At 50.3% G+C, this 12,079-nt stretch overlaps 1 protein-coding gene across 2 annotated transcripts in view; it reads right to left on the bottom strand.

The window, feature by feature from the left end:
* HID1 (HID1 domain containing) overlaps positions 1-12,079 on the bottom strand; it is a 36,871-nt gene that overhangs the window by 10,094 nt on the left and 14,698 nt on the right. For both annotated transcript variants that reach the window (XM_053994633.1, XM_053994634.1), the window contains exons 3-9: positions 6,962-7,132; positions 4,166-4,279; positions 2,573-2,679; positions 1,985-2,101; positions 1,027-1,249; positions 566-622; positions 308-448 (exon numbers count right to left, since the gene is read on the bottom strand). In XM_053994633.1, the coding sequence (XP_053850608.1) occupies positions 308-448; positions 566-622; positions 1,027-1,249; positions 1,985-2,101; positions 2,573-2,679; positions 4,166-4,279; positions 6,962-7,132 (930 nt within the window). The remainder of the gene's footprint in view (positions 1-307; positions 449-565; positions 623-1,026; positions 1,250-1,984; positions 2,102-2,572; positions 2,680-4,165; positions 4,280-6,961; positions 7,133-12,079) is intronic.

Genomic DNA, 12,079 nt, shown 5'->3' with positions numbered 1-12,079 from the left:
TTAATCAATCTCTCAAGAACATTAGAAAGGCTTGTGTATGCACTACCTCATCAACTCCAGTGTTATTTGTAGAGTTACTATAATATCTGCTGCAGAACCTGCTTCCAGCACAGACCTTCAGGAGCTGCAGCCCCTCTCCCAGGTTGTCTCTACAGCCAGACCCCCAGCCCCTGCATCAGTGGGGCTGATGACCACAGCACCCCAGAGCCACTGCCGACTACCCACCACAGCCCTTCACTAGGGCTTGGTCCAGCCAGAGTCACAACAGCCAAGCTGGGGTGAAGCTCAGCAAGAAGCAGATCCACACCTTGTTGAAGTCACAGAGTTTCCAGAAGAGGACAAGGAGTTCCTGATGGAATTGTATCTTCTTGGCAGAGTTTGGCAGGTAGGTCTGGACCAGCGGGTTTGATAACAAGCGAGCCACTCCTTTCAGGATGAACTGGAAATCCTGCCAACAGATCAGGAAAGAGACTGTGGTGGGCCCAGGGCTAATGGGCATAATCAGCATAAAAGGCTAATCAGCATAAAAACAGACAGGGAGCAGTACAGGATGGGAATACGTTACCTCCTCCCGGTGTATCCTTGAGAGGTAATTCACAAACAGATTGTCTGGTCCAGGAGGCTGCATTCAAAGAAAAGGAGGGAAATGCTTACTGGCAAGAAGGTATATTCAGGAAGTTGAAGTATAACCACCAATGTTTCTCGCTTCAGCTTTCTGCTCTGAATAATCGAGCTTTAAATGCAAGGAGACAGAACACTGCATGGAATAGTAAAGTCAGGGGCTCTTCACTTACATGCTTCTGATTTAAGTCAGTAATCAAAATCTAGTATTTTGGTCATATATAGGTCTTTAGTGACCACAGGACTGAAACAGGATTGGAACAGAGAGAGCAGACTGCAAGGGGAGCAGCAGTGCTACTCAACAAGCAGTGCTGTGTCCTACAGCTCAAGATTCAATACAAGCTGGTGTGAGAGGACCCCAGTGAGTTCAGGAGAGCAGCAAATACAGATTTCAGTATCACTCACATCCACATCATCCATGGCTGTGCCAGTGGTTGTGCCATCCACAGTGGGACTTGAACTGGTGGAGCTGTCATAGTCCAAGGTGACGATCAGAACCTGGGCCGCCTCCTCCACCAGCGGCTCACGGTAGTCAGAGAAAAGCAGGTGATTGTAAGGAATCCCGTAACCCACGGGGTCGTAGGCACAGACGACATTCAGGAGCGAGGTGAAGAGTGGGAGTGCATGTCTGAGGAGGAGAAAATGCTCTCAGAAGGCAGCAGCAGAAAACAAAAGGCACTGCTTTGGAGAGGGATGGGCATATCTCTCCCCAGGAGCCCGGGACCATGAAAAAACACAATCATTTTCTCCTGTGACAACAGTCCATGACTGAGCAGCTCAGACTCAAGAGCCAAGCTCCCAGCTGGGCTCCTGAACCACAGCTGAGAGGGGAGGGGAGGTGAAAAAGGCCAAATGGGCTCGCAGAGGAATCATGTGCAAAATGTGAAAACGAGAAAGGACCTCAAAGCTCTCTAGCCTCTGGAAAAACAAAACTATATTTCTTCAGCCTCCAGCCAGGTTTGTACTCCCCTACGGTGAGTAAGTGTCACCTGAGGAGCTGGAAGTCCCAGAGGTACAATGTCACTAGAGGGCGGCATTCATCCGCCACCAACACCACATCCCCTTCCCAAGGGAATAGAGTCTACAGCAGGGAACAGGACCTGCCATTTCCCAAAGGGCAGGGATCAGTCCTGCAGCAAACTCCAGTGGTACCGTGCTCAGACTCTCCTTTTGCTGCTGAGGAACACTTCTCACTAAGCAGAAATACTAATGGGGTATACATGAGACAGGGACAAAGCAAAAGAACAGTCCTTGGATGTTGGAGGTAACAAGTCCTATGGTTACCCATTACCAAAACACTCCATGGAACAGATTTGAAGATATTTCTCCCCCTGGCACCCAGGCCCCCACCCTTTACCCTCACCTGTTCTCTGTAGAGCAGAAAAACTGTACCCAGGGGTTGGTGTTACTGCTGTCTGAGGAGGGAGGCAGGTACATGGCCTCAGAGAAACAGGTCAGCAGCAGCTTCAGCAGCTCTGTCCTGGAAGGAGAAGTAAAGGCCTGGAGCCATTCAGGAGCAGGGACTGGTCACAGAAGGCACAATCACCACAACAACACATAAGGAAGGCTCAGTCCCGTCTAGAAAGTACTTTTGAGGGAGAGCTAAGCCCATTTCATTTCCTAAGCCATACTTCTGTCACTGGCACAAAGCTAAGCAGAATTGCTGCCTTACAAAAAAGAAATCCAGTACAGAGCTCCTTGGCATTTCCAGAACAGCAGTGGAAATGTTCCTGCTGCAGACAGTCTGACTCCCACCTTATACTACGAAAAGCTACTCAAAAGGTCAGCTGGGCTTTTTTCTGTGTTGCCAGTCCTGTTACCTCAGAAAGGAGCAAGCAGAAAGCTCCTTGGGAATCATGGATACTCAAGGAGGCAAAGAGAGCTCATCTCCCCCAGATCTCCCTCTCCTGAGCCCAGTTTCTTTCCATTCTGCCTTTGCAGAAGCTCTTACCTGTTCAAGTCATGGATGTAGTTGGGCTGTGGAGAATGAGCAAAGCCCACTCCCGCCTCCCAGATGTACTCACAGCTGTCAATGGAGTGGATATCTTCTGCTGTGTCCTGTGGGAGAAATAAGAGGTTGAATCACAGAAGGCAGGAGCCAGAATTGGCAGCAATGGTGGTACACCCAAGGCAGTTCAGCCTCTCTCTCTAGAAAAAAAAAACAGCAGAGAAGCATCCAGACACAGTTCACCCAGTTGAACTGTACAAAAGCACCCCCCCCCCCCAGGCCTGAAAAAGCAGGTGCTGATGTCTTCAAAGAGCTCAGCCTCTGCAAGCAAGGGATAAAACACAGAGATAAAAGTACTGTGCATGATGGAGGGAGCCCACATTTCCAGCCATAATTTTAGGGCCGACTTCAGTGGGAGTATGGGTCAGTCCTGTGTCTCCATTGCCCATTGTCTCACAGTTCTTCCTCTTTACTCAGTGGTACTTCAGCCAACATCCACCATGACCTGTATATCTGGGGCCACATGCTGCTCTGCCATGAACATAAGATGGTGGTACCCATCTTAAGCTCTTAAGCTGCAGTCAGACCAAGCCCAGAGAGGAGAAGTCAGCTCAGCAAAGACTACAGAGGCTGCAGGCAGCAGATGGGCAGCCAGCAGCAAGAAACATAAATCATTCACAATCTCAGTGTCTAATTCCAGTTGCCCAGAATCCTGAAAAACCAGGAAGTCCATCTCTTTCAGCACCACTTATCATAGCACATGGGTAGCCTTGCCCCTTGAGCCCCAGGTGACAGATTACAACTCTCTTTCTACTACTCAGAAACCCCAAGCAATCAATTTAGTATTCAGATTTGTCAAAGAATTTTGCAGCCATCAAACACACCATGGTTTAGCATGCTCATTTTTAGTTTGTGTCAGATCTATCCCAAAAAAGAGCACTGTTTTTTTTTTTGTTTATAGACTGAACCTACAAAAACCATGAAAGTCACTTGCAGGGAGAAAGAAGGAGGGAGATGCACCACAATCTGTACTCTTTTCTTAGCACACCTGGTAGGAGATCCCTGCTTCAGGAAACTCCTCTGCGGCACAGACAGTCACCACAAGGATCAGAACATATTTAAATGTCTTTGCTGCCACGATACAAAGAGGGAGAAGAGGTGGCCAACAGAAGCCATCTACTCATTCAGATCACAGCACATGTGAGCAGGCAAACAGCTGCTTCCTGCCCCGGAATGCACCAAACTGCCAGAGAGAGGAACAAGGTGCTAAAGGTCTCTGCTCTGCTGGCAACAACAGAAGAGCAACTGTTTGCCAGCACAACCACCTTTTCCTGAGGGGTAAGCTGTAGTGTGGGGGTAGTTGCCAGCCACTCCATTTGAGACTCATCCCCAAAATATCTGTTTTAGAAGGCACAAACACCATACCATGAACCCAAAATGAAGATCAATATTACTCACTGTGGGGTCAAGCTCAGCAAATCTGTGTTTTCCTGCCTGCAGGCTGGTAGGAAGCTGCTGGGATTTCCCAGGGTCCCCCCCACCATGCAGCTAATCTGCCTCTATGCAGATAATCTCATGAATCAACTTCCAACTCACCACCGTGCTCCTCCGGTGGCTCTGCACAGTGAAGTCCGGACAAAAGAGCAGATCTGTGACAGCAAGGAGCAAGGACTCGGCCAGTGGCCGGGCATTTTCATCATCTTCATCTCCCTGAAGTGACAAACAAGAGAGCATTGTCAGTTCAGGGTGAGCAAAGAGCACACAGTAACACCAGTATGTCACAGCACAAGAAGATGCCTCCCTGTGTATTTTTGGGGAGTGTAAGACATTACACAGGAACAGGAGGGAACAAAAGGAACAAAAACCCAGATGATACAGGAAAGAAATTTCCCCCCGTATGGTGATGACTGAACAGGAACAAGCTCTTTAATGACAGCAAACTGAGCAGACAAAGGCCTGGAGATGTCAGGGAAAAAGAAGAGTTGCACTGGGTATGCCTTGCCATGTGCCTTGGCTTATTGAAGACAAAAGGAAAGAGAAGCATTGACAGAGAAGAGGGTTTTACATTCATGAAGGAGGGTGATTTGGATGGTGCATGGAGACAGCAATAGGGAGAAGCCAACCAGCAGCAATAAGGTATAAAATCCCTCAAAGTTCTTTCTGCATGGGCTGCCCAAAAGTGGAGGTGACAGAACAGGGTGAGGCTGTGTGCATCAGGCAAGGGGCTGCCCCAGCCTGCCACTGCAGAGTGAGCACAACAGTAGAGAGGATTGTGCCATCTCCAGCATTCAAAGAATCTCTCCAAGCACGCATGGCTACTCCTCTGCAGCTGTTGCCACGGGAAACCTTGCCAGATCCTGCCTGTCAAAGAGCATCCTGCCTGGGAGGCCTTCCCACCACACACTGGTGCTGGAGGGAAAGGCAGAGAGCAGGAATGGCAGGAGCTTATCTACCTCAGCCAGACCTCTGTCAGCCTGAGCACAACACACAGCTCTTCAATCACAGCAGGCAGCTACGGAGATAATGGTCTGTGTGGCTCTGACTCTGTCTTGGTGACAGCAGGGAGGATATCACAAAAAGAGCCCGGATGTAAGAACGGGCACAGAGAGGATGGATGGAGCCAGCGAAGATGCTTTGACTTGTGCTCACAGTCAGAGGTGAAATGACAACCATTAGGGTCTAAGGGGATTTCTTTTCCAAGAGTGATCTTTACTAAGAGTATCTCAACTGCCAGAAAAAAATGTCCCTGCAGACTGCAGGTACCACCATATCCAAAATGGTGACACACAACAAACCAGTAGATCTGAACACAATACAGACTCCCATAGAGGAGGGAGGAGCCATGGCTCCAGGAAGCTCTGCCATCCATCACTCCATCGTGAAGCAGGTGAAGGATAATCACAGAGATATTTACTAAGAGTCCAGGCATACCATCATCTTCAGTTCCCAGAAAGAAATCAGCCACCAGACAGCAAAGCTGTTGCCCCAGATTAGATGTGATCCCAGCTTCCCTAACACCTTAGGGATGTATTTGCTATCCCAGCCTTACAGGTTAAATGCACGTGGTTAAATGACTGAGCACACCAAACCACAACAGCTCCACCCACACACAGGAGGGTTCCCCAACCCGGTACACATGGACTAGGCTGGATCACCTTGGGGTGACTCCACCACTCTGAAGCTGAGAAACTCTTTTCTAGGTGCTGAACAAAGTGGAAAAACAGGAGTAACAGCAGCCTGGCTGGATCAGAGCACCAGGCACCCCTGCATGCTCCTTCCCAAAACAAGTTCCTCCATTGTTAAGCCTCTCCAGCACTCCCTGGCCCCTGCAGGGATGAAAGGACTGACAACCACCACCCTCCCAACCGCACAAATCACAAAGCAGGACTAGCAAAGACTTCCCTTTACATCACCTAGAACTTCTTTTTGATGTGCCCTCAGGTAAAAGCAGATTAGAGGTGACAGGCAGAGACAGCAAGAGGTACCGGTTTATACTGTACCAACCACTTCCAACGCTTCATAACTGCCCCCAAAGACACTGTGCTGCACTTAAGACTCAGGAGAACCACATACTTCAGTACAGCCACACTGACCTACAGATCAGAAACTCATAGGAGAGGGCTCTCTATGCATAGAGCAGCTGCTGAGGGAGGAAGCAGGCAAATACATACTCCTGGTATAACTCAGTTGTGCTCTCAGTGCTGCTATTCCTCCTATTTGCAGAAGATCCTAAAGCACTTTGACCCCATTCCTCTGAGACATGCAAAAGAGCACTATTTTGCTTGCGCTCCAGACAAAGAAATGTGGGGACGCTGAGATACTCCCCAGGGTTATGCATTTCACTGACAGAGCCAGAAACAGAACCACTCTTTAACCACTCTTGCTCAGCTGTGGGCTTCATCTCCCAGGTTAGGCCCCTGGCTAAAACTGTATCACTCAGCTCATAAGCAGGGTATTGAGTCATGGATGCCAAGAGCTTCTCTGGCACTGTTCATTTATAAATGTGACATTGTAAAATCAGCGCAAACAACACCCTGTTGCATTTTGATTTGAAACTTAAATCAACTGTAATTAATGGAACAAGGACATTTCAGTCTAAGAAAGTCATACAGCCTTCAGTACAGCTCTCATATTCACTAAGAGTCATACCTCCAGTTGTACTGGAGAAGCCTTTCCTCACATATCAGTGCTCTTCTACAGCTACACATACAAGTGAAACATCCAGAAGATGCAGCAAGAACCAAAGGAAGGGAAAGAATTTAGAAAGTGCCACCTAATTTCTGACCACATAGAAATAACTGGAATAAAGTTGCCCCCAAATACACATAGTGTCTCCTCACTGCAGCCTCCCCACCACCCTCCAGAAAGAAGAATAAGTGACAAGAGACAGACCCCTCCTCGGCCAGCCCCAGGGACAGTTGACCAAAAGAAACCTCTCCAGTCTGGGTCCTCAAAGATGTAAGGCAGGATACGGGTGAGGAGTCGGCAGCAGTTCAAGACAATTTGTCTTTCCTTCTCCGTGTGGCAGCCACTCTCTGCTCCCTGCACCAGCTTCTCCACAGCCTGAAGGAAACAAAACCAAGGAAGGCAGCATTAGCCTGGGCACAAGTTAGCAAGAGCTAGGCAGGCCGGTCCTGCTAGTGATACCCTCACACAGATTTATAAGCAGTTCTTGGAAGTCCATTTGCTCTCAGTTTAATGGCACAGTTGCTGTTTGAAACTCTGTAAAAAACAGGGTTAATGATTTTAAACAGACCTTCTTGAATTTCTGCTGTTCCACTACAAGAGACCTCAAATGCCAGGGCTAATCCATGCAGCACATGTGTGGTGCCACGTGAGACAGAGAACCAAAGCACCAGAAGATGTAGGAGGACGGGTTGGGGAAGTCAGTCTAGGGTTGCCATGGGAAACAGCAGTTGTATGAGTTCTCCACCCCCTTTTGTAAGAGAATTGTACCCTCCCCCTAGTCCTGTCAGTTATTGTTCAAGTCTGCCCCTTAGCCTAGAATCTTCTCTGTTCCACGTTTTCCCTTTGGTTCTTCCACCAAGAACACTCCTTTCCCTTTTCCCCACTGGTTAATGTTATATTTCCCCTCCCTTTAGCCTTCTCCCGATTGTACCCTCGAATGCTAAACCCTCCTACCCCTACACAGTAAAAGAATCCTCACCCCGCCCTTCGGGGCTTTCGGAATCTGCCTCCCTTCTGCTTCGTTGTCTCCCTGTTTGCCCCTTCTGCAACCCTTCAATAAACGAGCAGGATTTCAGCAGCCCGAGTGTCCCTCCCGTTCTTCTGGTGGACCCTCAGATGTACCAGCTATCCGAGCTTCGTGCCGAGTGGCTAAAAGCCCCCACGGCTCGGCAACTGGCACCCGAACAGGGATGGACACCAGTGGGTCCAGTCCTTGACCGTCTCCTGGAGATTGCCTGCTCTGTGACCAGCCTTCTCCAGGATTGCAAGCGGCGTTTGGGACCAGTTCCAGGGACAGTCGCCCTTTCAGTTCGGAAGGCTTCTGTCTCCTGGGTTCTGCTGATAACCGACAGACTTTCGAGCTGCGCGGCAGCAGCAACGCCCTCGGACCAGCAGAAGTTCCACCAGACCCCTCTTCGATGTCCCCATTTTATGCCTGTGTCCTTCAGAGGTATGCTTATCTCGCTTTTTCTTACGCCTGACTAGGCTTCACCTCCCTTTTTTGTTTCTTTTTGGTTTTTTTTTCCTTTTCGAAGAGGGTGATTTAGCTGTGAGACCTGATATAATGGGCAACCGCCTGTCTCCAGCTCAACGGGAGTTTTATATCCAAATTAAGTCCCACCTTGTTTTAGGGAACATTTCTTTTAATAAGAGAGATTTAAAGCCTTTTGTTAAATTTATTTTTGAACATTTTCCTGCTACTACACGGGAAGATGTTTTGATGCCGGATTTCTGGGGAAGAGTTGGGAGAAAGATTTACGATTTACAAGTTCAGGGGAGGATTTCAGTCGGTCGTTTTTTTCCGCTTTTTCATTCCATTCTTAATTTGTTAAAAAAGAAGGGAGAGAGTTGGGTCCCCAGTTCACCTACCTCGTGTTCCTCCCCCTGCAATCCTATTCCCTCTTCCCCTAAGGGCGGATCGGGAGACAGATCCTGCCATACATCGGCACAGAGCTGCTGCCGCCTCTCTGCTGCTTCCCGATCCTCCCTGTCCCATTCGTGTGTTGGGACTGGCCACCCCAACACATGTCATTCCTGTTCCCTCCATACCAGAGACCCTAATCCTAGTTTGAAACCCTGTTGCTCTTTAGAGGACTTAACTGAACAAATAGGACAAAATGGCGCCTGCCTCATGGCGAAAAAAGACCAGCCCCAAGATGGCGCCCCTCCTTCTCCTTCACTCCAGAAAATTCCTGCCGTCTCGCCCCTGCCTCCTCCCCCCATCCGTCGAGTGCCGCCCCTGTGTCGGGACCCGTCCCCTCCTTCCCTCTGACCACACCCCTGGGTGGGCCCTCTGTGGCTGGGACCAGCCCCCAAGTGGGCCCAGCCCCCGTGGGTGGGAACCCCCCACCAGAAAGTCACGCCCCAGTGGGTGGGTCGGGACACGCCTCCTCCTCTCCTGCCACTGCCAGTACCGGAACCAGGAAGAAGCCCGGCCAGAAGCAGGCCGTCCTGGCCTGTCGGACGCACGGTCTCTGGGACCCACCGGCCAGGGGGAGGCACCGTGCCCTAACCCAGCCTGCTTCATCCTCGGAAGAGGATGAGGAGAGTGGCAGCCCCCAGCATTCCAACAAGTCGAGGAGGGGGTTGGGCAAAGATCAGAGAGGAGGCAATTAAGGATGGGAATTTGGAATTGGCGCGGGACTTGGGCAGCTTTGTGGCACCAGTCATCCTCCGGCGGGGGAGGGAGCCAAAGTGGGAGCAAATTCCATACGCTGAGGTGAAGGAGTTAAGGAAGGCTGCCAAAGATTATGGCAGAAACTCGCCTTTCTTTAAAAATGTGCTGGACTTAACGTTTGCTGGACGTTTGCTAGTCCCCCATGATTTAAAGTATATTGCTAAGGCACTGTTTTCTCCCACCGAATGAGACCTCTGGGAGATTCATTGGAAAAAACTGTTGAAACCACTCCTGCGCAAGTATGATCTCGCAGAGGTGGTGGGAGAGGGGGACGAGGCAATGGAAGCCCTTGCTGGGGAAGGGGAGTTCAGCAGTCCGGAGGACCAAATTCTACTAGCACAGGAGCTGCTTCAGGACATAGCAGCAGCGGGAAAGGAGGCACTCCTGAAGATACCGGTCGGTAAGACCCCCCTCCAAAACTTTTCTTCTATCATGCAAGGGCCTGAGGAGACTTTTATTACTTTTGTTGATAGACTGAAAGAGGCCATTGAGAGACAAATAGACAACGCAGAAGCTCGTGCAGAGCTTCTACGAAAGATGGTCATTTCTAATTCTAATTCGGAAACAAAAAAGATTCTCCGTGCACTACCTCAGGACCCCGAGCCCACCATCTCTCAGATGGTGGAGGCTTGCACAAAGGCAATGTCAATGGAGCACACGGTGGCCCTGGCTGTCAGCAAAGGGGTGGGAGAGGCCATGATAAACTTACAAAATACGCGCTGTTTTAACTGTGGTCAGCTGGGTCACATCCAGGTGAACTGTCCCCACTGGCCACAGATTCAACAACCTATCTTGCCCCCCCCAAGACCATATCCTAGGAACCCATTTTATCAAGATCACCAGTTTCATCTACAGCGACAAGGGTACCAGCCAGTGGGAAACTGGCGGCGGAGCGCGAGGAAGGGCCGCGCGACGACACCAAGTGGCCCTTCTCAGCATCCCAGCCTCCCGACCATCAGGGAGGACGAGTGGCCACGCGGCCAAGTCCAGCAGTTCAGCGCAGCCACGAGGACGGACTCCGCCTCTTCCGCTGGACAGGTACCCTAAATCAGGGCAATCGTCGGGTCCTCCGCAGCAGCGTCACCATCTCTCTCCAGGATGAGGACCTGACGAGAATTCCTGCTGGGTTCCTGGGCCCCCTTCACGACTGTCGGGACACCACCGTGCTCATCTTAGAAGACTCCTTCAACACACCAAATGAAATCACCATCTTACCTGAGGTAGTGTGTTTTCCACCAGGAGAGGAGATCACCGTCTCCGTCATTTGTAACCACCCACCATTTACTTTAAGGAAAGGAGATCCTTTTGCCTTGCTTTATGTACTGGACACCCACGATGACCCAGACACAGAGAGACATGTTTTCTTCACCCAAAATGTATGTAAAGAAAGACCATTAATTGATGCCAAACTTTCTTTCCAGGGAAAGTCGGTGCAGATGCGGCTCATGGCAGACACAGGAGCTGACGTGACCATCATCCCCCAGGCGAGGTGGCCCAGCGACTGGGAGCTTGTGCCCCCTTGCGGCAGGATCTCCGGTGTGGGTGGAGCAGTCCATTCTCTGAGGAGTAGGCATCTTGTGTGCGTGGAAGGTCCGGAAGGACAATTGGCAACGGTGAGACCTTTTGTTGTCTCTTCAAACATACTATTATTAGGAAGGGATGTTTTATCCCAATGGGGAGCCCGCCTCGACATCCCTAGCCCTTCGTGGGATTTTTAGTGTGGGCCACTGCAGAGCGCACTTCCCCACCCCTGACCTGGAAAACCAACACACCGGTCTGGGTGGATCAGTGGCCCCTTCCATCAGAAAAATTGAGTGCGCTTCATAAATTAGTAGACGAGCAGGTGAAACTTGGGCATTTAACATCTTCTACCAGCCCTTGGAATACCCCTGTCTTTGTAATTAGAAAACCTGGCACAGACAGGTGGTGCCTGCTCCAAGACCTGCAAAGGGTTAATGATGTGATAGAAGATATGGGTCCCATTCAACCAGGTCTTCCGTCACCTTCTATGCTCCCCAGAGACTGGCAGCTAGCAGTGATAGACATCAAAGACTGCTTTTTTAACATTCTGCTCTACCCCGGGGATGCTCCCAGGTTCGCCTTTTCTGTACCATCATTGAATAGGGCTGAACCTTTTAAAAGATATCATTGGACATCCCTGCCTCAGGGGATGAAAAATTCCCCTGTGCTCTGTCAGACTTTTGTAGCGCAGATTTTATCACCTGTGCACCGGCTTTTCCCTGAGGCCATCATCCTGCATTACATGGATGATGTGCTAGTTTGTGCTTCCGACTCGACATACCTAAAGGCAACACTGGACAAGACTATTAAGGCTATCAAAGCTGCAGGGCTCCAGATAGCAGAAGAGAAGATCCAATTCTCAGCACCATGGAGGTACCTCGGATTCCTCATCACGGGAAGGACAGTGACGCCACAGACACTGACCATCAACGAGGATCCGAAGACTCTGCGAGACCTTCAGCAGCTGTGCGGAACGATCGCCTGGATCCGCCCCCTCCTGGGACTGACGACTGAGGAGCTGTCACCTCTCTTCTGTCTGCTTCGAGGCAACGGAGACCTCGCCTCACCGCGCGAGCTGACACCTGCCGCGCGGGAAGCCCTGGGACGGGTTGCTGTTGCTTTGA

The sequence above is a fragment of the Vidua macroura genome, chromosome 19, assembly GCF_024509145.1.
Source record: "Vidua macroura isolate BioBank_ID:100142 chromosome 19, ASM2450914v1, whole genome shotgun sequence".
NCBI lineage: Eukaryota > Metazoa > Chordata > Aves > Passeriformes > Viduidae > Vidua > Vidua macroura.
The sequence above is the reverse complement of the archived record's forward strand: the minus strand, read 5'-3'. Positions and strand labels throughout refer to the sequence as shown.